The sequence below is a fragment of the Ochotona curzoniae genome, unplaced genomic scaffold (assembly GCF_017591425.1).
Source record: "Ochotona curzoniae isolate NIBS_2020 unplaced genomic scaffold, NIBS_Ocur_1.0 scaffold_1037, whole genome shotgun sequence".
NCBI lineage: Eukaryota > Metazoa > Chordata > Mammalia > Lagomorpha > Ochotonidae > Ochotona > Ochotona curzoniae.
Genome location: NW_024467083.1, coordinates 33,189,351 through 33,212,105, shown reverse-complemented (window position 1 = coordinate 33,212,105; position 22,755 = coordinate 33,189,351). Strand labels below are relative to the sequence as shown.

Here is a 22,755-nt window from a genome sequence, read left to right as displayed (position 1 = left end):
CCGGGGGCGCTCGCCCGCGCAGGGCACGGCCGCCAGAGGGCGCCGGCTCGCCCGCTCTCCGCAAGGCTCCCCCCAACCCCTCACCCCGTCCCACACCCAGCGCCCCGCCAGCCCGGGGGCGGCGTGAGTCAGGGGCGGCAGCGGCGGCGGTGGTGGCGGCAGCGGCGGCGGCTCCGGCTCGCACCTGGGCGGGGAGGAGGTAGGGGAGGAGGAGAGGAGGGTAAGACGCCCGCCCGGCCCGCCCTGCCCTCTGGCCCCAGGGAGGGAGCGGCGGGAACAAGACATTCCCTGCCCGGGGACGCGAGGGGAGGGGCGGGGAGGGGCGCGGAGCTGCTCCCCTGGCTGGGCGGGGCCCCTCCCGCTGCCCCCAGGGGCGGGCGAGCCAACCAGGCCACCCCGCCCCCTTCTCCAGGACCCCATGACTCAGCGCAGGGAGCAGGGCGGAGGGGCCTGGGATGGCTCCTTCCTTACAGGCCCAGTACCCCGACCCTTGAGATTCCACCTTGCTTCCCCTCACCTACGCTTCTTCCTTCGCCACCTCCCGCTTTTGCAGAATTCATTGCCAGGAAAAGAGAACAGAAACCAGGAAGGAGGGGTCTTGGGAGAGAAGGGGGCAATGGGAATAGGGGGGCAATGTGGTCCCAAGCCTCCACCCCCTAGAAACCCGCATAGCCGAAAGTGGGACCCCCCCACAAATCAAATACATTATTGCTTGTACTGCTCAGGGAGCAGCTGGGGCGCAGGGAGCCCACTGCCACCACAGAGCTGTGCTAGCATTTGGATCACTCCTGAGGGGGAGTTGCCCCCAGCCGGGGAGCCTCTCTCTGCCTGCCCGCTTCTCCCCAAGACCTCAGTGCACAACTGGAATGAGGGCTCCGGGACCCACGAGCCAGGCTCGGTGCCCACGCTGGCCGGCAGCTCTGTCTGTCCCACATGCATGCTCCCACTGCTTGGCATGGGTGCCCCCCACCCCTCCCAACCTTGTGCTGTGCCAGCCTGGCCACTGGTCCCTCTCTAAGAGGACTCCATGGCACCTTCGGCCTGGGGTGTGGCGGGTGCCCCCTCCTCCTCCTCGTCATCAGGGGGCCCTGGGGTGGAGGCTGGGGGCCCCGTAGGGGCCGACTGCTCCCAGAATCGCGCCAGAGAGAGGCGGAAGGTGTCCAAGTGGCCATTGGAGAGGTCGAGGCCAGCAGGGGAGGGGGCCGACGCAGAGGGCGGTGGGTAGTGGGGCGGCGCGTCGTCCTTGCGGCGGCGGCGCGTGCGCACCTCCAGGCAGTTCTGGCCCTTGAGGTGGCGCTGCAGGTGGTCCTCCTTGGCGAAAGCCTTGTGGCACAGGTGGCACTCATAGGGCCGGTCCCCTGTGTGCAGGTGCATGTGGTTCTTGAGGTCGTAGCTGTGCAGGAAGCGGGCCGGGCAGTGTGGGCACGAGTAGGGGCGCTCTCCTGTGTGCTTCCGCATGTGGATCTTTAGCTTGTCGTTCCTGTGGCGGGCAGGTGCAGAGAGGGGAAAGCAGGGTTCAGGATGGAGCTCAGCCATTACTCTTGACCCTCACCCTGGCTGACTCCTCCCACTCCACTGCCCACCCCCCCAACCCGCTCCCCTTGGCTCTGCCTGCTTCTGATCTCTATCCTCAATACCATACCCAGCCCAGTCCCTCTACCGTGTCCCCATGCCTTCCACCGGCATAGGGCAGGGGGTGTAAAGTGGGCCCTCCCTGCTTGGTGCTCACCTGGTGAAGCGGACCCCGCACACCTCACAGGCGAAGGGCTTTTCACCTGTGTGGGTCCTCATGTGGCGTGGCAGCTTGCCTGCCCCATGGATGATCTTGTGGCACACCGGGCACTCCTGGGGCATCTGCGAGCGGCGTTTGCGCACAAGCTTGTCTTGGCCGTCCAGGCCTGGTGCCAGGGCATCCTGGTGCAGGGAGCTCAGGTAAGCCATCAGATCGGGGTCGATGGCATCCTCATCTGAGCCCAACTCTTCGGGGGACAGTGGTGGGCCGCTCCCCTGCGGCAGCCCATAGGCTGGAGGGTAGACCAGCTCCTCCTCCTCTTCTTCACCCTCGTAAGCCTCATAGCCCAGGGGCCCCTCGGAAGGTGAGGCAGCCCCTGTGGGAGGAGGGCTGTAGCTTTCTCCCAGCGTGCTGCCTCCGCTGCCTCCCACTCTGCCTGCCACCTCCTCTTCCTCGTAGGTCATGGGCTGGACAGGCACTTCAGGCACCTCGGGCACAAGGTGGTTCGCCCGGGCCCCCTTGGTTTGCAAGAATGCTTTTCGGGGCTTGCGGCTACGACGGGCGACGGGCCGAGGTGGTGGTGGCTGTGGTGGTGGCGGGAGGGCCACCTGGGAAGGGCTGTTTTCTTCATCACCGTTGGGAACTCCTGAGGCTGAGGCCGGAGGAGCCGAGGTGGCCGTGGCCGTGGCAAAGGCCTCCAGGTACTGGCGGGCTCGCTCACAGTCATCCTCATCCGGGGTAGGGGCTTCTAGGCCGCTGCCCTGCAGGATCTCCATGCAGGCGGCGATGACACAGGGGATCTCCAGCAGCCGGGCGGCTTGCAGCACAGCTGGCATGTTGGCACTGCTGGTTGTCAGCGTGGCTGTGTAGGCAAACTCGAGCAGGGCACCCAGTGCCTCTGGCCCCACAAAGTCCAGCTCACACACGCCAGCCCCCGCACCTCCAGCAGCTGTCCCGCTGCCCCCAGCTCCCACCACGGTGCCGCTGCCACCACCACCTTCAGTGAAGAGCTTCTTGAAGTAGTGGCTGCAGGCGGCCAGCACAGCCCTGTGGGTGCGGTACTCCAGGCCCTGCGTCCGGATAGTAAGGTCACACAGATGGCCCAGCTGGCGCTGCTCATTGAGGCAGCTGAGCAGCTCACTGCTGTGGTCCGGGAATGGGATTCCAATCAGGTCATCCTCGGGGCTCCCCATCTTCTCCTGCGAGGGCAAGCAGAGCACAAGATGAAGACAGCTCTACTGGTGTGTTGGGAGCAGGTGTGCCAACCACGGTTGACGTCACCTAGAGTGGGTCCCCTGGGCCTGGGGTCCTTCTGGGTACCTTCCACCCACTTCTTGTTCCACGACTCCCCTCACCCTGTACGAACAAGATTGACTTCACCAACAGTGACCCTACAGTGGTCAGACAGGCGCACCGGCCCTGCAGGTTATATGTATGCAAAGTTCTGAGCCAGGCAGGGGATGCCAGGAGCCCCAACTCGCTGGCCCTTCCTTCCCTAGAGCTCTGTGTGCTCTACTTGCTCTGGGGAAAGCACTGGACTGGGAAAAAGCTGGGGTATCCTGCAGAATGCACTGAAGCTGCCCTCAGTCTTCTCAACAGTGGGGTGACAGGCTGGCAGCTAGAGCCTGTCCCCAGCCAGCCAGTGTTCAGATTCACCTTGGACTAGCGTCTCTTGAGGGTCCTGCACAGCTAGATGTGTGTACCCCTCCAGCTCCTGTCCCAGAGTATTAGCATCCTGGAAGCAGGATGTGAGAGAGAGCGAGCGAGAGAAAGAGAGAGCGAGTGCACAAGCCGGGAGCAACAGTAGCTTCCAACCACAAACTCTGTCTCCCCAAGGTACCAAAAAATTCACCCAGGCTTCTCAATCACCCCCTCCCACTATACCCCGATCTAGAGACCAAACGGGAAACGCAGCTCCCAGCATCCCTCCCCCCACATCCTCCCCTCCCCCATGGGGGCCAAGGAGCAGCCACCCTTTGCTGGGGTGTCGCTGGCGCGTGTGCTTCCTGCCCCGCACAGATAAGCATCACCCCTGCCCCCCTCCCCCACTGCCAATAGGCAAGTTCCAGGGTTCCCCCTCCCCCCTCAGCCACCACTGCCACCTCTCCCTCCCCATTCCCAGACGGTCCCTCTCCAGAAAGAGGGCCACAGTGCTACCTGCCCTGCTCTTCCTGGCTCCCCTCCTTGCCAAGGCCTGGAGCAGCCAACAGTCCCAAGGTAGGAAGGGGCCAGGTCAGCCCCTTTGCCCCCTCCCCCCACCCCGGGGCAATGGTGGTGGTGGTGGTGGTAGGGGGGGAGCCAATGGAAAGACCTGCTTCTCTGGCCTGGCTCTGTTGCTATCTTGCTGAATGACCTTGGGCGAGTCCTTTCTCTTTCTACTGCAGTTTTCTCCGCGGTACCAGGAGGGGGTGGGAATGGAAATGCCAAGGACTCAGCCCTGCAGCGCTGACATTTTGTGGGTCTGGAGCCACCGGGAGGTAGGGAGCCACGGAACCTGAGAAAATCTGGGCTCCCTGTGCTGCCCGGGGACTCTAAAACTCTGCACCTCTTTCCCCATCTGTAACCCTTGGGACAGCCCCACCTGCCTCCTGGGGATGCTGGGAGGGTTAAATGGGACCAGGCATGGCCAATGTCTGCCCTTGCGCAGTAGGGACTCTGGTCTCGACCTGGCCTAAGGGCAGATTCCACTACCCAGGTGGCCTCTGGGACATCTGCCTCCCTCCCTCCCTCACACACAGCCCCGAGGGATCCAGAGCTCCAACAGGCCAGGACTCCTCGACCTTGGCCAAGTCACTTCCTTTCTGGAAGAGGCCAGTCCCTCATCTCTGCTCTCCGAGTGGCCTGGACGGTGTTTGGGACAGGTCCCAATGACACTGTCACTGTCCCATTCAGCCCGTTGACCATAAGAAGTTTATTTTAGGGGAGGGAGGAATCGGGGGAGTCCAGGTCCACCAATTTCCTCTTTAGGACACAAGAACTGCATTGTCTCTGCCTGCCTCAGCACCTGCCATCTTCAGGGCAGCATGGGGCTCCTGCACCCAAGCCTTAAGAGAGCCGCTCCCACATGTGTCTGCCTCTGTGTCTGCTTGCAAGCCACACCTAGGCAGCCTTGACCCACCCTGAGTTCCTAAACCCCTTCTCTCCCCGGGCCGCCTGCAGTCTCTCACTGCCCCCTCTGATTCTCGTCCTTGTACTGCTGGACCCAGGACTCAGGAGCAAACAGAGAAACCAGGTGGGCAGCCCAGGCTGCCACTCAAACAACAGTGGGCACCTTCCTGTGCCCACTAAAGGGGGTGGGTGGGGCTGTCCTCAGTGTCCATTGGCTGGCAGCTGGGCACCCGGAGGCACGTGGCTCATCCTATCCCTCTCCCTCCTTCCCTCCCCACCCCACCCCACCCATTCCCACTGCTAAGCCCGCCTCCTTTCTCCCACCCCAGGGCTGGTCTCCGTGGCAACTTGGTGTGGCGGGGGAGCTGATTGGCTGACCCCACTGTCAGGTCACAGGCTCAGGCTGGTTCACCACGCAACTCGCACAGGGCTTGGGCAAGGGTGGGTGTTTAACCCCTTAGGCCCAAATCCAATGCCCATGGCCAAAAGGTAGTGAGGAAGAAGAGGGAAGAGGCAGAGGGCACACGTGGGAAGGAGAGGGTGTTTATGCCATTCTCCCAGCTTCTGGGAAACTCCCCTAGCCCTTAGCTAGGGTTCTGGCTCCCATACCAACAGAGGTGCCACCTGGAGCTGTGTTGCTGCCAACCAGGCCAAGGGGACACTCATAGTCCCATCATTCAGGAAGGCTGGGGTAGAGGCCTCCCCTTTCGGACAGGGTGGGCCCCTGGTGCCAGGGTGCCTTGGGCACCCTTCCCACCCCTCTGCATCCCAGAAAGCCCAGCCCCCTGATGCCCTATGAAGGCTGCCCATCCCCACCCAGCCTGGCATGCCCCCTCTTGCTAAGACCTTGTGGGCATGGGTGTGTATGGTGGCTGGCAGGGGTGGTGGTGGTGGGGGTTAGCTGTGCCAGGGAACCAGACAAGGTCTGTTTGGTCTGTTTGTCTGGTAGGGGGAAGAAGTGGGGCCCCACCCCTTCGCTCCCCTCTTTCCCGCCACCTTCCCCCCAACACACACCCCCAGGCTCCCCTCACTGTCAGGCCTGCTCGACCGGCCAAGCCGGTGGGCAGCTCTCTTGAAACTGGGCCCTGAGTCAAGCTTGTCCCATCTTTAGCTGGAGGAAGACTTTAAGGTAAGTAAAGTGGGAGGGGGCAGAGGCAAGAGCCCCTATCACCTACCCCTCATGTTCAGCAGCACCTGCCAGGGTGTGTCCAGCACCACCAGGACATCAAAAGGCAGCGGGCACTGGCCCTGACTTGGCAAGGAAGAGGAGAGTGGAACTCCTTCCAGGTGCTGACCTCAGGCAGTGTCCAGTGTAGGGCTGGGGGGCCCCAGGGCCAACACTGTGGGCTTGAGCCAGCTGAAGGACAGGCCTCAGAGGCCCTGAATGGGGGCAGCTGAGCAAAGCTGGTCCCCCTTCCCCCCACCCTGGGGATTAGGGGAGTGAGGCTTAGTGTGGGGGGCAGCAGGCGGAACCAGGATTAGCAGAGGAGAAAATAGATACAGGCCTTTGACACAGGCACTTGGGGCGCCCCCCTCCACCCCCAGCCTCAGGCTCCAAGGCCCCCACCTCTAGGCTCTACTAGGGAGCCTGAGAGGGGCCTGGCTTGGCATCTCCAGGAGCAGCCGCTAAGGATGAGGGAGGCTGAGGACCGTGTGGACATCGGGAGGCCAGGAACAGAGACCTGAGGCCCTTCCCAGCATTCCTGGCGCCTTGCTGGTTGGCCACCCCTCCCCGTGACTTCTTTCTCCTCTCTACCCCCAACCCCCACCCCAACTCCAGCCTCAGGTTCTCTTCCTGTTTTTTTTTTTTTTTTTTTGGAGCTATGTTTGCATGAAGCTAGGATTCTGGCCTGGTGGCTAGACCAGGAGAAGTGGAGACAATTGGGACACTGGTCCCCAGGTCCTGGGGAGGGAGTGGCGGGGTGGGGTGGGAGCCATACTCGGGAATCCCTGTTCCTTAGTTCCTTACCCCTTCCCAGGACCCCTGGGGTTCAGAGGCCACACAACTATCTCCATTGCCGAGTTGGGAAGGCAGGTTACTGGGCCACACTTGAGGACTGGGAGGGGCTTGGAAAGGACAGCTCCTCTGTCCAGAGATGCCCAAGGCACTGGGGGGGAGCCCTCGCTCCCTGCCCCAGCCCCTCCAAGCTTGCACATGCCTTCCCCATCCCCCATGTGACGCTTCCCCCCCCTCCTAACCTCACCACCCCCAGTACTCGCACTTCCTGGGGGCCGAGGCGGGGAAGAGAGACCGCAAGCCACGAAGGGGGAAGGAGGCAAGGGGAGTCGGCTGCTTCCCGGTGCTGTGGGGGTTAAGTCTCCCCCCCCAAAAAAATCCCCCAATCCTGGTGTCGGGACTCCCAAAGAGGGAGACCTCACTGCCACAAAATATCCCCCTTTCACAGCCCCAGGTCCGACCCTTCAAAGAAGAGGGAGAGTAAAGATGGCGGAGGAAGGAATAGAGTGACCTGCCTTCCACCTTTGGATGCCCCCCGTTTCAGCACATTGGCCAACTCTCCCTCTCAGTGCCCCTTCTGGTCCCTCCATGTTGTCAGTGACTGTCATCCTTCCTCCACAAGACCCATCTCGGGCTTCCCGTCCTTCGGCCCTCCTGGGCCACTCTCACGTTCCTACCCACGCGGGCAAGGCCTCCTTCCCATCTCCTTTCCTTTCTCTTCTGCCACTTCCTCCACTTGACCCCAGCATCCCTCTCTCACCTTTGTCCCAGGCAGGCCTGGGGAAGCAAGTGCGGAGGAATTCGATCACAGGAGCACAGGGCCTGCCCTCCACGAGGCCTGGTCTTGCTAAAAGATAGATGGTTGTGTTCCGGACACTCACATCCCCACTTCGAGATGAAGCAGTGGAGCGAGAGGGGCGAGGAGAAGGAGGCAAAATTTGGGGGCCAGCTTGTGGAGGATGAGTGGTGGTTGGGGGGTGCACGGTGAGAGCGGATGTGGGGTGGGGTGGAGAGGACAACCTGGGCCTGCCTGCCCGTCAGAGTTTCCAGCCTGGGAGCTGCTGCTGGACTTTCCCCAGAGGTTGCCCATCCCGGGGCCAGCCACCCGTCCACTGGGACAGACCCTGACAGACCCCTGGCCGACAGGGCTGCCAGTCAGTTCTGTCTGGGCAGTGCCGTCTCCCCATGGGGCCTGTGGAGACTGCACAAGGTGCCAGGGTCTGCCCTGTGCCCACCCCCTCCCCCCCACACCCAGCCTAATGTCTCTCAAGCTGGGTAACCGAGCCGGCTGGTAACCCCACACCTGCCAAGCCGCCGGCAGAAACCTGAGCCCCCCACCAGCCCCAGAGGACACCCCAGCCCGATCCCCGGAGCCCGGCTCCCTGCCAGCCTGGCCAAGCCCCTGGCTGAGCCCAGCAATCACTCGTCTTCTACAGGACCCTACTGCAGCCTGCCCTGGGCTGGGTCTCCAAGGCTCCCCAACACTGAAGCACCTTAATTCCCCTGGCACAGCGGGGGCACCCTTGTCCTGGCCTGCTTCCCTCTGACCCTTGGCCAACTTTAGGCCTCCGAGCCTCCCCTGGGGCCTGATCTCTGCAGCCCAGCTGGAGCCGGAGTCCAGGCCTACTCACCTGAAAGCTGAGGGGCCTTGTCGGCGACTCCTCCTGGCCCCTGGGGGCAGCAGGTTGGGAGGGGTTGGGGAGGGCCAGGCTGGGGGGAGGTGGGGTGGCTGTTCCCCGCTGCTCCAGCTCCCTCCTTCAAAGGGGCCGCCCACGACCTGGCCCAGCCCCTCCCCCCAGAGCCTTAACCCTCTGGGTGCTGTCCCCCCTCCCCCCAGCTGGGAGGGAGGGGTTACTAGACGGCTGGCAGCGTGGGAGAGGGGCCAGGCGCCCCTGTGCTATAGTCCCTACCCACACCCCCACCTGTCCTGACTGTCCTAAAAGGGGAAAAAGGTGAGGGGTAGGAAAGGTAGGAACTGGGGCAGTCCAGGAGGACAGAGGTGAGGAGGAGCCCTGGGAGAGGCTGGCTGGAGGTGGGACCAGGAGAAGGAAGGGAGGGGAGGGGATGGGAGGAAGGTGGTGGCGGCCCTGGACAGCCAGTGCCGGGGTGACAGGTGCCCAGGTCCTAGTCCTTCAGGGCATACAGGACAGACCCCACAAGCAGCCTCTTCAGACCCCTGGTAGGCTCCCTTAACCCCCCATCACATACTGGGCTGGGGCCCTCAAAGGCTGGGCAAGGCGGCACCCCGCCCTCCCTGTAGCCTCACCCCAAACCCACTCACATACCACAGTTCCTCACCCAGGCGTCAGCCCCTTGCCAACCAGGCCAGGGGACAACACTTGTGCCAGCCCCCAGTGGCCAGGGGGATCAGGGGGACAGAGCTGCCCTGAGCACATGCAAGCATGTGTGTGTGTGTGTGTGTGTGTGTGTGTGTCTGTCTGTGGTGGGGGAGGATGGATGGGGGAGCTGTGGGCACCGAAAGAGGAAGGAGTCAGGAGGGGGCATCTGCTGGGAAGCGCCTAGCCCCACCCCTTGCGCAAGCCTCTGCCACCCTGGCCGGTTGGGTGGGACCCGCCTGGGCCTGAGGGGCAACTCAGGAGGGCTTGGAGCCCAGAGTTGGGTGGGCCGCAAAGTTCCTCTCTGACAGTTCCTGGGGTCCTCTGTTCCTGAAGGGAGGGGCGACTTGGTGTCTCCTAGACACTAGACACTGGCTGTCCCAAGTCCTGCTTGGCAAAGGGTGGGGACAACAGAAATGCCCCCTGCAGTGTCCCCTCCCCTCTTCCCCCCAACAGCTGCTGGCTCCATGCCGCTGGCCTGCTGCCCCTCACCAGCTCCCGGCCCGGTTGGCACCTACCCACCAGGATGCTGGCAGTCCTGCCTCCTCTCCCTTCTACACCCCCCCCTTGCTCCCAGCGCCCCATGCCAACTGTGGGCCTCGGGTGGGGGAGGGTCACCCTGAGCCTTGGTGCCAGCCAGGCGGGCCCAAACTCCTCCTTTCCCCAGACTCCCCCAGGGCCCTGTAGATAAGGCCCCCAAGACCCTGTCCCCAAGCCACCTTCTTAGAAGGAGGGCGCACCGGGTCGGTCCAGGCCTGCACGAAGAGAGAAGGCAAGGCTGCCGACGGCCTGTGAGCAGTTACCGGAGGCTCCACGCCCCAGGGTGGGGGACGGTGTCTCCTTGCCACCCGGCGCCAAGCTCCCGGCATTCCCCCTGCCCAAGCCAATGGCTGGGCACCAAAGTCCCAGCCATTGCCGAGAGCCCTGGAGCCTGTAGCCTGCGAAGCAGCGGGGTGGAGCTCCTCTCTGCCCTTTGATCCCTATAAAGGGAGGGAACTGGCCTAGAGGGCAGGGGGCAGGGAGGGAGTTCACAGGGGCCCCTCATTCCACCTCTGCCAGGGGCAGCAGGGCAGGGTGTGGGCATCTCTTGGGTGGGGCCATCAGGTGAGGATGGCTAGCATGTCTCAGCAAGGGAGATGAATTGTGGTGTCACACAGGAACGCTACAGCAAGACCCAAGTGTATGGGGGGATGTGACGCAGAGGTGCACAGGGTACTTGTTTTACAAATCCATCCCAGCCCTGGCTTTTTACACTCCTCAAGAATTAGTTCCAGACTCTGGACAGGTTGAGAGCTCTTGGAGAACTACAACTCCCAGGGTGCACCACAGTTGCATTCTGTCTCTTGGGAGTTGTAGTTTCCTTCAGTAGCCCAGGGTTCTCCTCTTCCCCAAGAGCCTTGCACACAAGAGTGGAGTGGGCAGAGGAACTTAGTCACAAATCTCCAAGAGGACTGGATTTCAGAAGAGGTTAAAGGCTCAGAGGTCCATGGTCAGGGAGGGGGGTGGTAGAGAAGACCCTATGATCCCAAGCAAAGGGAGCCGAAAGGAGGAAGGAAAGAGAGGATGTCTGTTGAAAGGGGCATATGGGTGGAGAGGAGTTGGGGGGGGCGGTGGAAACAGGAAGGAAACTGAAGCCAGAGACGTGAGGTCGAAAGCGAGGGCCTAGGGGAGCCCCACTCTGAGGTCTGACAGGAACAGGGAAGGCGTTTCCCGGTGCCATTTTGGTTACCTGGGGGAGGCATGGGGAGGAATCAGTGATGTCAAGTATCTGTGGGGTCACCGACTCCAAGCCACCTGTGGCATCCCCAGCCCCCTGGATCTGGCCAAGGGTATCTATCGGTTGGGAGGCTCCAAAGGCTGACCTGATCCAGGGAGGCTGGCAGGCAAAGAAAGGGCCTGGGGAGTTCAGGGTCAAGCCTGAGGTGAGCAGACGGTTTATGTGAGGCTGGGCCCAGGTGCAAAGTCAAGGGAAGCAGATGGGAGGGGAGGCTGTGTGGTCTTCCAGGGCAGAGGCCACGGCAGCTGAGAGGCTATGGGACAAAGAAAGGAGGACAGGCCTCTCCTACCTCATGGGGAAGGGGACAGGTTTGCCAAAGGTAGCTTCCTGCCCCCCCTCCCACCTCTGTGCCAGGTGTCCTGTGAACAGCAAAGATGGTTATTCAGGCGGGCAGGTGGCAGCCGGGGCACCTTTTTCCCCAGTAGGGGATAGAGATCAGAAGTGGGCAGAGGAGGCTCTCTCAGTTCTGGGACATGCTGGCAGGCAGCAACCAAGATTCACACTAAGACCCAGGCCTGGCTGGGTGGGAGGTCGTTCTCCTTGACCCATTCAGAGTCCTTGAGGGTGGAGGACAGCAGCTCCATCCCCTTCCCCCCAGTCCCCCCAGGCCCGCCTTGGCGCCCGGCCACTTATGTGTTGGCAGGACCGGTGGGGGGGGATGGCGAGGCAACTTCAAACTGTCCGGGCAAAACGTCAAGTTTACTCACGAGTTTACTCAGCAGAAGGAGGGGGGAGAGGCCAGGGCGGGCACACCCCATGCCAGGGTCCTATCCCCATGCCTGTTCCCACCTTCCTCCCCCACCCTCCTTTTCCAGCCCTAGGCCAAAGCAGGCCTAGGCCCCAAGGCCCAGTGGCAGGGACTAGCTTTAACACTCACGCCAGGGAGGTCAGAGAGCCAAGCAGCCGGAGGCAGGAAGCCCCAGAGCAGGCCTAGAGGCTTCTAGCAGCAGGCAGTGCCCTGCCTAGAGTCCATTCACTTCTCCCCATCTCGGGGCCTCAGCCTGGGGCCACAAGAACTGGGTCTCACAGCCATTAAGAGCAGGGGGCAGTCCTGGGGGCCCGGACCTCTTCCATCTGAGCAGTCCCCTTGGCACTGATTCCTGAGCCCAATGCCCAGGGAAGGTTGTGCCTGATGGCATCCACGTAGCCATAGGATCAGGCGGCACTGGTGCTCTCGGTGGTAGCCTGGGATGGGGGGCCGGCACCCCTATCTGACCTACTTCCCTTTCCTCCCCACCTGCTTTCATTCTCTGATTCTCTCCCCTAGCCTTCACTGTCCCCACCCCAGAGGCGCTCCGCCCCCCCATGCCCGCTGGGCCCCCTCCCCCACCCTTCCCCAGGGTGCCAAGTGCAAGCACACAAAGGGCCCGATGGTGCATTGTTAGCCCAGCCCCCGCTGCCCGCCGCGCCCTCCCAGGGCGGGCACCAGGCCAAGGAGAAGCTGGGGGCCCTGGGTGCCAGGGGGCACCATGGGGAAGGGCAGAAGAGCGCAGCACCTGTCTGCCACCCAGGACTGAGTGGGTGATGAGTGTGCCCCATGACAGCAGGCCTCTCTCCTGACACCTGCGTCCAGTGGGCACTGCCTTCCTTCTGCCCCCTAGTGCCCCTTTCTGACAGCATTAACCCCTTCCTAACCCCTGCTCTCCAACTGGGGGGGTGAGGTGAATGTGGTACCCGAGGGAGAGGACAGTGTCTGGGGGTGCCAGCAGGCTGTATGGTGCCCACAGCAACCATGGCACAGAGGCACGCTGCGGGAGATGGGGTCCCGGGGGCCAGAAGCCCTGACAGAGATTTCTCCTGGTTTCATCAGCTGCTCCAGGGGGAGCCCCCTGCCCTTGTCCCCAGTCACCACTAAGGAGGAACAGTAACTACCACCGCACCCGCACCGCGTCACAAATAGGTTTCTTTCCAGCCCAACACCACATTCTTCATGCCCACTCTCTCTTCTCACCCCCTGCCACCTCCGCTGCCTGTGCCAGAAGAGTACAGGGGTGACCAAACCAGTTGGTGTATGTATGTGTGTGGAGGGGGGCCAGCAGGAGGCCCCATCATCTGCCAGGCCTCAACCCCCCAAGACAGACAGACACACACACACACTCTCTCTCTCTCTGGGGGAACACAGAGTTCCTAGCTTGCTTTAACCCCTCACTGCCCAATCTGACCTCCTCCCAACACACACACACACCAGCCCCTCTGATAAACGGTCTCCCTCCTTCAGGAATAAGTTGGGGGAAGGGGAAATCGCGGCGCTGACTCATCCCCATGCTCAGCTGCAGCTAGGGGTCTCCGAGGCACTCAGGCGGGGGTCAATTCAAGAACGCCCTCCACCTGGCCCGGAAGCCAGGCCAGCCTGCCCGTCTCCCCCTCTCCCCAGCACCCACTTCCGGTGTCCCAAACTAGGTCAGCAGCGCTCGTTTCCTGTGGGTCAGCTAGCACCGGCGCCTCTGCCCCTCCCCTGCTCCGGACCCAGGCTCTCGGGTCCCCCACCCCACCCTCCAGGGCGCCCCGAGGTCTCACCACGTCTCAGCCGCCCTTTGATACATGGGGGTTGTCCGGGGCGGGGGGCAGAGGACCCGCCCTCTCTCCAAACACCAGCAGGGCCGGGGCGCCTGGGCAGGCACGTGTCCGGGCACAACCCGCTGCCCACGCTGCCCCCCCACTCCGGCACACTCCCCCCCCCGCCCGCCTGGCTTCGCTCTGGCCGGGACACGTCGCTCTCTTACTTGGGGTGGGGTGGGAGGAGGGGAGAGGAAAGCTGGGAATGGAAAGCGGCGCCCCCCCACCCATTTGAATGGTTGCCGGCAGCGGTTCCGCAGCACACCGCAGCGACCCCCCACTCCGGTAGGGGCAGGTGCGCCGGCGCCGGTGGGGGACGCGTGGTAGGTAGGAAAAATTCTTCCTAGTCACCCAGCCTCGCTCTCGGGGTGGAGGGGGGTGGATAAGCTGGCTTGGAAAAGGTGGCGGCCGGATTGGAGCCTGAAGGCGGAGAGGGGCAGTGTGCCTGAGAGGCGGAGGGTCGTTCGCAGGCGCCGCCGGAGCGAGAACGCGCGGCTCTGGAAGCGCAAGAAACCGAATAGTCCAGCCGGTAACTTTCCCCCAAGCCACGGCTCCTCCGCGCCCCCCCACCCCTGCGACTGGCCCGGGTCCAGCCCACCGCGCAAGGGGGCGCGGAGCCGGGGGTGGGGTGCGGCGCTGTCCTAGATTGAGTCGGTCAGCGTTTCCACTCCCTCCGCTCGGCCGAGCCTGGGGTCTCCCTCTCATGTCACGAAGGGAAGACTTTGGAGGGGAACGCTCGGGGCTGCCTCTAACCCCTTTCCATCCCGGAGCCCACGGGTCTGACCTCTAGAAGTGCAGCCAAAGTTTCTGGGGACCCTCCGCACAGGGCTGGGGGACGGCCCTAAGTTCCTTCTTTACCTTTCCTCCCAGTTCAGACCCAGTCCCACGAGCCCCCAGGAGTGTGCGCGTGAGCGTGTGGGGGGACAGGGAGTGGTGGGAATATGGACTGCATGCGTGCGTCTGTGGGGGTCCCACGGTTAGGACGCTGGAAGGACACTGCAGTCGTTTTCCAGGCGTGTGGACCCCCCGAGCTAGCAGGCAAAAGTGGGGTACACTCACCTCTCAGCCGTCGGGGTCCGCTGGCTGGAGCTGCTCGAGCACAGAATGTTGGGAGAAGCGCGTCCCCCGCCAGGCCCGGGGGCTTGGGGCCCTGCTCCGGTCCTGGTCAGAAGGCCGCGGTCAGTCGCTCGCCTCTCGCTGCTGGGGGGCTCCTCCTCCGCCGCCCTCTGCCTCCTCCTGCCGCCCGCCCCCCCTCGGCCGCCGAGAGCCGTACATTCACCTGGCTCCCACCCGCCCCCCCCCGGGGCCCGCCTCACCTGTCCTGCTGTCTCACCTGTCCTCCTGCTTGCTTTCCCCCCATCCCTCCCCTCCCTCCCCCCGCCCCCTGCCACCCCCCAAACTCCCCCCCCAGCCCTTAGCAACACCCTCTGTCACTTCCTGGTTTTTCACCCGCCCCCCCAGGCCCCCCTCCCTCCGCCCAATAAGGACATAAACTTCAACCCCTTCGTCCAGCCAGTCCCCGCAGGGAACACATGGGTCCCTCCCTCCTTTTTTTTTTTTCCTCCCCCTTTCTCCGAGCTCTTACTTCGCTCTCCGAGCTTTTCCCACCCTCCTCCTTTCCCTCTTTTCTTCCCTCTTTTCTCTCTCTTCTCTCCCTTCACCTGCCGCGGTCCCTCGCCCCCTCTGTCTTCTCCTGTCCCCTATCTCTCCCAGTCCACCTTAACTCGAGCTCCGCCCCCGACCCCCATCCAGCCCTCTGCTGCTGCGGCTCCGCCCCGCCTCCTGCACTCCACCGCCCTGTCCGCCCATTGGCCTGACCGCCCGCCCATCCCCAGTGCGGCCCGCCTCGCGTCCGTCTGGGGAGGGGGCGGAGCCGGGGGCTGGCCTGGAACCTGGAGGGGGCGGGGGGTGGAGGAAGCGGTGTCCGCAGCGGCCAGGGAACGACGCACCCCCCCGCACACACCCGCCCGCCTGCGGGGCTCCGTCTCCTTCCAGAGGGGCTTCTGTAGAGTCAGCACCTCGGGAGGGAAGGCTAGGAGCGGCTCGGGATAGGTTCAGTGGGGGTGAAACGGGGACGTGGGGTCTGCAGGGAAGGGGTCCCGGGAGGGGCTATAATCAGGTCAGGGCCCCAGGGGGGAGGGGGAGGGGGCGGCAGGCCATCAGCTCGGCCCCTCCGCCCCACCCCACCCACCACCACCCCCTCCTCCTCAGAGGGAGCAGTGGAGTTGAGGCTCCGAGCGCCCAGCGTCCCTCCCCACGCGTGACGGCGCCCCGCGGGGAGGGACCCGAGCCCCGGGCAGGCAGCCTGCGCCGCGCGCTCCAGCCGGTGCCCGCTGCGGCCTTGGCATCGCCGGAGGGGCGGCGCCCGGCCCTCCGGGGTGGGGGAGGCGTGCGCCCGCGGCCCGCTCCACGCCTCCGGCCCGCCGGCTCCCAAGTGGAGAAACTGAGTGCACGCAGCAGCAGGGACTTCTTGACAGGGATTCCTGAGAAACCCGGCTGCTTTAGGATGTCTGTGCATGTGGGTATGGGAAGTGGACGGCGATCGGGAGCCCTATTCCGGCGTTCCCCGACTGGGAGAAGAGTATCCAGCGAGGGGAGGCTTCCAGCTGGGCCCGCGGCGCCGCATACCCCGCAGGGCCCCTCCCACGCGTGTCCAGCTCCCTCAGGCTGGATTCTGCTCCCCAGTCGCGGGCCAGGCCGAACCGGGTCGGACTCGCTTTTCCCTCCCCCACCCCCTCCGCAGGGGGCCTCCCTCCCTTTCCAGCAGGTGGCTCCGCGGGACACCAGCTCAACCTGTTGGACCACAATGGGCGGCGCCAGGGGGGCCCTGGCCCTCACCCGGGCTGACCCGGGATCCCCGCGCAGGGGGAGGGGCGGAGTCCGCGGCCCTCCCTCCCTCTCTCTCCCTCTCTCCCGGGCCGTGACTCAGCCTCGGGGCCGCTGCCCTGCGCCCCAGCCAGGGGCGGAAAGTGTGAGGCGCCCCTGAGGGCGCAGGCCAAACCAAACAGCCCCCCACCCCAGACATTATCTCACTGGAGAATTAGGGGGGCTACAGGAGGAAGGAGAGGGCAAGTGGCAGGCTTGGGGGCGCTCCGACTGGGAGATTCCGCTCCTGGTTTTCTTACACTCCCTGTCCCCCTTGGGTCCCAGACTGATCGCTGCTCCGGGTTTTCTGCTCGGCCCCGCTGGTCAGATTCTGGCCCTGAGGGCCCGAGAGGGTGGGGTCCTGGCTGAGGTTCCCACCACCCTTCTTCCTCCGGTCGTCGTTGGGGTCGTGCTGGTCTGGGGAGAGGCCCCGGTGGCGGACAGGTGGCAGTGCCAGATGCGCAAGGGAAATGGAGAGAGGAGGACTAGGATGGGTGGCGGGAGAGGGACCCAGGCCCTCAGTAGCAATGGAAGGGCAGCAGCCTTGGCACCGGCCCTCAGGTATGGGGTCTCCTTAGGCTGGCCGTGCCTGGGGGTCAGTCTGGGGGTCTGGCGGGAACACAACCTGCCACTCCCCATGTCAGTTCCAAGTCCTGGAACACTATTGCTAGTTCCGCAGTGTGACCCCCCTACCCTGTTCCTCCTTTTCTAAGAGTGCAAGGTAGCTCTTCCCCGCTCACAGGTCATAGGTGGGGGGGATCCCCGACTTGAAATTCCCACCTCTCCCCCTCCCCAACTCCCAACCTTTTATCACGCCAAACCACTGTGACTGCCGCGGCCGAAAATCGCCGGCTGCGGCCCCGCCCCCTCTCACGAAACCCCGGCCGGGCCCCAGGGGCCTGCGGCCGCCGCCGCCCCCGCCACCAGGCGCGCCTGGAACCGGGAGCCGGAGGGCCGGTGTGGGGCCTGCGGGGGGTGGGACAGGCAGGGGTGCGCCCCGGAGCTGCCCGCTGACCATATGGCCCTGAATATTTGGGGAGAGTAGCGGAAGGTGTGCAACTATCCAGAAAGAGTGTGAGGTATTCACCCAGAGAGAGAAAGAGCGAGCGAGCCCCAGCTGGGAGGGCTGGGGTGGGGGGACAGCGACCCGGAGTGGCGGCCAGGTTCCCGGATTGGCTGGGCCACGTGCGCCCGAGGGAGATTCCTGCAGAGTCGCCAGGGGTAAGGGAGGGATCCCAGCGGGGAGAGAGAACTTCTGCACAGAGTACCTCCTGGCGGAGTGGGTCGGGGGGCCTTTCTCAGAAGGAGGGGTCGCTGAGCTGCCGGCGGAGCGCAGGGCTGCACCAGGCGTCCTCCTCTGCTCCGCTCCCCCCCTTCCCCTCGGCTGCCTCCGCTTCCCTCGAAAAACCCGCCGCCCAGGAAACCACTGGGGGCGCTGAGACCGCAGCCTCCCCCCACCTGCCGTCCCCCAGCGCCCCCACAGCGACCGCCCAACCCACCTGAAGGGACCGTGGCTGCCTGGGGTACCCCCCTCTCGCCGACTCCCCCCACACCTGCGGGCAGCACTATTTATAACTGCGCGCCTATTCCGGGCCTCTGGGCTGCAGCCGGCTGCGGCGCGGCGCTAATCGCCGCCGGGATCTCTGCGCCCCTCAGGACCGGGGGAGGTAAATTTAGCTTCAGGAAGCTCCGGGGAACATTTTCCAAAACTCCACGTCCCGGAGAAGGCGAAGCAGAGCCCCCCTGCGCCCTCAGCCTCCTTCAGACCCACCACTAGGCGGCGCAGACCTCGCGGCTCCTCGATCCCAGCCGGCCAGAACTGAGTTAGAGGCGCTACTGTGAAACCGGGGCGCGTTAAGGGCTGGGGGGACTGATGGAAAAGTACTGAAGTGGGGTGTAGAGGCAGGTCTGAGGCGTCAGAGAGTGGCTGGAGGAATTGGGGTACGCTTCGAGGCTGGCCAAGATTCCCGAGTAAGAAACTGAGAAGGGGGAAGGGGACAATTGAAGGGGAAATAACTTACATGCAAATGAAATGCAAATAGAACACAAATAGATTGCCACTCTACTCATTGCTACCCGGCCTCTGTGTTGCCAGGAAGACGCTATAACCTCACAAGATCATGACTATAATCTTAAGCTAATTGCACGCTCCTCCTCCTTCTTCACCTGCTTCTCACTCGCCATCCCGAGTTCCACCTCCCTCGAGTCCACTGGGGAGCTTTCCACTTGTCATGTTTGGGGGTCATTTCAGAGTGAAGGGTGACCGCTTTGTCCATTCCATTTCTACCGTTCTCCCTGTGGCTACTGGAACTCCCTCCTTTCCTTCATCCCCACTCCATGTTTGAGGGGGTAGGTGAAGAATTACAGCCCTCCCGCCATCTTGGCACTCTGTTCCTCTACACTCCCACTCCCATGTGAATTCCTGGGCAGTCATTTGCACCCTCAAAAGCTAAGTAGTGAGTCCAGTGCAATAGCTCGATTGGCTAGTCTTTCTCCTTCAAGCGCCAAGGTCCCATATGGGTCCTGGTTTGTGTCCTGGCTGTCCAATTTAGCTCCCTGGTTGTGGTCTAGGGAAGCAGTAGAGGATGGCCCCAAGCCTTGGGACCTTGCACCCGAGTGGGAGATCAGGAAGAAGCTCCTGGCTCCTGGCTTCCATTCAGCTCAGCTCTGGCTGTTGTGGCCACTTAGGACGTGGACCAATGGATGTTAGATCTGTCTCTGTCTCTCCCTTGTAAATCTACCTTTCCAACAAAAATAACCAAATCTTTAACAACAATACAAAAATTACAAAACCCCTGAGTAGCTCTAGTAGTTTTAGTTGGCAACCTGTGAGCCAGGAAAGTTGTGACCTGTGAGAGGTGGAGAAGCCAGAGGGAAAGCTTACAGAAGTGGGGCAAGGTGGACTCCTGCAGCCTGGGGGGAAGGGAAGGGCAGTGCTCTGGCTCTACCTCCCGAGCCACTTAGGCCCGCCTCATCACCAATACCAGGTCAGAAGAGGAAGGTAGGCAAACCAGGAAAGACCCTGGAAGTCTGGGCTTACCCAAGAATGACTGCTTCAGATGCTATGAGCTGGAATGAATCACGTCATTTCTCTTCCCACTGAGGCAGGAACATCGCTCTTGTACCACCTGCTTTGTAAGTGGACATTTGAACACGGCTGCTCATGTGGCATGTGCAGTGTCTGTCTCTCTCCCTGTGCTTTCGGCTCTCACAGTCACCTAGAGTCCTTGGTAGTTTCCATTCCGACTCCCCACTGCCCATCCCACACCACAGGCCACAGCCCTGGTCTCAGCCTTCCACCCCCCACAACTTCCCCAGTGATCTTATAACCAAGAGAGCAGGATGGAGACAAAAAGAGGACGTGGAACACAGGCAAAGAATTGGAAACAATGCACTAAACATATGTTCTCTTTGAGCTCGGCTTTCAGAGAATGTTCCAGCAAAGTTTATCATGCAACTTTGCACGTGGAGAGGGCCAGACCACCACAAACATTAACAAGCTGTAAGGAGTGAGAGTTTCATGACTTCAGCTGCACTTTGCTTGTGCTGATGCTAACTTCTCTGCCCAGGGCTGGAGATTGCCGCCACGTGTTGGGGGCGTGCCTTGCATGCAAATATGTGCGGCTTGCGCTGAAGAGATGGGAGGGGCCTTCCCCCTCCTGCCTGGGTCCATCTTAGACCCTCATCTAACTCCATCTAAGGGAAACATCTCCCGAAGACACTTTTTTTGTGGGAACTAAATCCTCTCACTGCCCCCTTATTTGCTTTGTCCACTCAGTGGGGGCAGTTTTGCTTGGTGCCTGGCGCCCCTCAGCTGCTGACCTAAAAGCTGAAGTGGCCAGCTGGGGACTGTTTCGTTTAACACTTTGTTTAGTAGAGAGGTAATTGGCTTGAGGTCACTGCTCTAATTCTGAGTTGTGTAACACCTGATAAAAATGAACAGCAGGTGGCAGGCCTTATGCAGCCCCTGTTGGAGACACCCTTGGTTAGTATTGAAGCGCCTGGCTACTTCACGCTTCCTGTCCATCTCCCTGCTAACTTGCCTGGGAGGCAGCAGATGATGGTCCAAGTCCTAGGGTTCCTGTCACCCACATGGGAGATGTGGATGGAACTTCTGGAAAGCACTGCTTGTTCCTGGCTTCAGCCTGGCCCAGCCCTAGCTATTGTGGGCCTTTGGAAAGTGAATCAGCAAACGCACACTCTTTTGCTGTCGCTCTGCCATGCCACCTTTCAAACAGGTGAAAATAAATAAATATTAAAACCAGGAGGGAGGGCAGAACAAATTGATCAACTACCCCAGTGAAACGTGATAGCAAATTTCTGGGCCAGTGAAGACTCAGAGGTGGACGACGACAGCCAATCGATTTGGAAAGATTTCTTCACCTGAGGAGCGGCAATATCACACAACTACCAGAAACACATGAACAGAACCCCCAGAAAATGCTCCACATTGGGTAACCTGGGCTGACATCTGGTGGCAGTTCCCCAACCCCCAGGGTAATGCAGCGCTTGGGAATTGGCTGTGGTTTTTCCTCTTGTATCCTCCTCTCCCCCATATACAGGAAGAAAATATGTACAAGGGTTTCATTTACTACCCCCCGATACTCGACACTTTCCACCCTGATCAATTATGTAAATGTCGTCGCCAATACAGTTTTAAAACAAGAAAAAAAAATTAAAACCAAATGAAAAGTAAAACAAATGAAGGTCAGTACTGTGGCATACTAGGGTAAGCTTCCACTTGTATCGCCAGCATCCCGAATGAGCAGCAGTTCAAGTCCTTACTACTCTACTTTTTTTTTTTAAGATTTATTTACTTTTATTGCAAAGTCAGATATATAGAGAGGAGAGACAGAGAAGAAGATCTTCTGTCCAATTATTCACTCTCCAAGTGACTGCAACTAATTCACTGGAGCTGAACCAATCCGAAGGCAGGAGCTCTCCCAGGTCTCTCATAGTGGTGCAGGGTCCCAAGGCTTTGGGCCATCCTTGACTGCTTTCCCAGGCCACAGGCAGGGAGCTGGATGGGAAGCGGGGCAGCTGGAATTAGAACCAGTGCCCATATGGGATCCCGGTGCATTCAAGGTGAGGACATGAGCCGCTAGGCCACCGCACCAGGCCCCACTGCTCTACTTCTGATCCAGCTCTCTGGCTAGTACACCTGGGAAAGCAGTAGCAGATGGTCCAAGTGCTTGGGCCCCAGCACCCACATGACTTCTGCTTCAGACTGGCCCAGTTCTGGCTGTTGCAGCCATTTAGATATCTCTACTCTCTCTCTCTGTAAGTCCACCTTTCAAATTATAAATAAATAGATAAATAAATAAATCTAGGGCCCAGCGCCGTGGCCTAGCAGCTAAAGTCCTCCCCTTGAACGCACTGGGATCCCGTATGGGCGCCAGTTCTAATCCCGGCAGCTCCATTTTCCATCCAGCGCCCTACTTGTGGCCTGGGAAAGCAGTCGAGTATGGCCCAAAGTCTTGGGACCCTGCACCCGCATGGGAGACCCAGAAGAGGTTCCTGGTTCTCGGCTTAGGATCAGCACAGCACCGACCGTTATGCTCACTTGGGGAGTGAATCATCCGACAGAAGATCTTCCTCTCTGTCTTTCCTCCTCACTGTATATCTGACTTTGTGATAAAAAATAAAAGAAATCTTAAAAAACAATGCTCATGGGCCCGGCGCGGTGGCGCAAGTGGTTAAGTCCTCGCCTAGCACGCCAGGGATCCCATATGGGTGCCGGTTCTAATCCCGGCAGCCCCGCTTCCCTTCCAGCTCCCTGCCTGTGGCCTGGGAAAGCAGTCGAGGACGGCCCAAAGCTTTGGGAACCTGCACCCGCGCGGAGACCCGGAAGAGGCTCCTGGCTTCGGATCGGCATAGCATCGGCCATTGCGCTCACTTGGGGAGTGAATCATCGGACGGAAGATCTTCCTCTCTGTATCTCCTCTCTGTATATCTGCCTTTCCAATAAAAAATAATAAAAATAAATCTTTAAAAAAAAAAAAAACAATGCTCATGCTCCTGAACCCAAAGGGGACCTGAGGGTCCTCTTATGGAAGCAGACCTCTTAAACCTGCAGGAGTCATGGGGACAGGGTGGAGCCACTTGTAGCACCTAGCCTGGAGCCTGACTCTCAGCTGCTGGCACAGAGGAGCCTCGAAGCCCTCCTCACTCACCATTGCTTCCAACCTTCCCAGCAGAAGGATGCTGTGTACCACCTGCCCGTACTCCCGGCCTGGGCCATGCTGGAAGTGTAGCAGAGGAGTGTAGCTCCTTCATCCCACTTCATTGTGATTAGAACCTGTTCCCATATGGGATCCTGGTACATTCAAGATGAAGACTTTAGCCACTAGGCTAACATGCCAGGCCCCCATAACTGTCTTTTAAAAGACTCTAAGGAAAAAAAAAAAAAAAAAGACTTTCGGGC

At 61.5% G+C, this 22,755-nt stretch overlaps 1 protein-coding gene across 4 annotated transcripts; it reads right to left on the bottom strand.

The window, feature by feature from the left end:
• Positions 1–781: 781 nt before the first annotated feature.
• ZBTB7B (zinc finger and BTB domain containing 7B) lies at positions 782–14,830 on the bottom strand. Of its 4 annotated transcripts, XM_040998271.1 has the most exons (4): positions 14,783–14,830; positions 14,526–14,627; positions 1,730–2,931; positions 782–1,480 (listed from the first exon to the last, which is right to left on the bottom strand). In XM_040998271.1, exons 3-4 carry the CDS (start codon positions 2,923–2,925, stop codon positions 1,015–1,017), a joined length of 1,662 nt encoding a protein of 553 aa, XP_040854205.1. In that variant the 5' UTR covers positions 2,926–2,931; positions 14,526–14,627; positions 14,783–14,830; the 3' UTR covers positions 782–1,014. The 4 variants fall into 4 exon arrangements, with proteins under 4 accessions (XP_040854205.1, XP_040854204.1, XP_040854207.1 ...); XM_040998270.1 differs by lacking the exon at positions 14,783–14,830 and having other exon boundaries at positions 14,526–14,759; XM_040998273.1 differs by lacking the exons at positions 14,526–14,627; positions 14,783–14,830 and adding an exon at positions 8,429–8,506.
• Between the last annotated feature and the right edge of the window lie 7,925 nt (positions 14,831–22,755).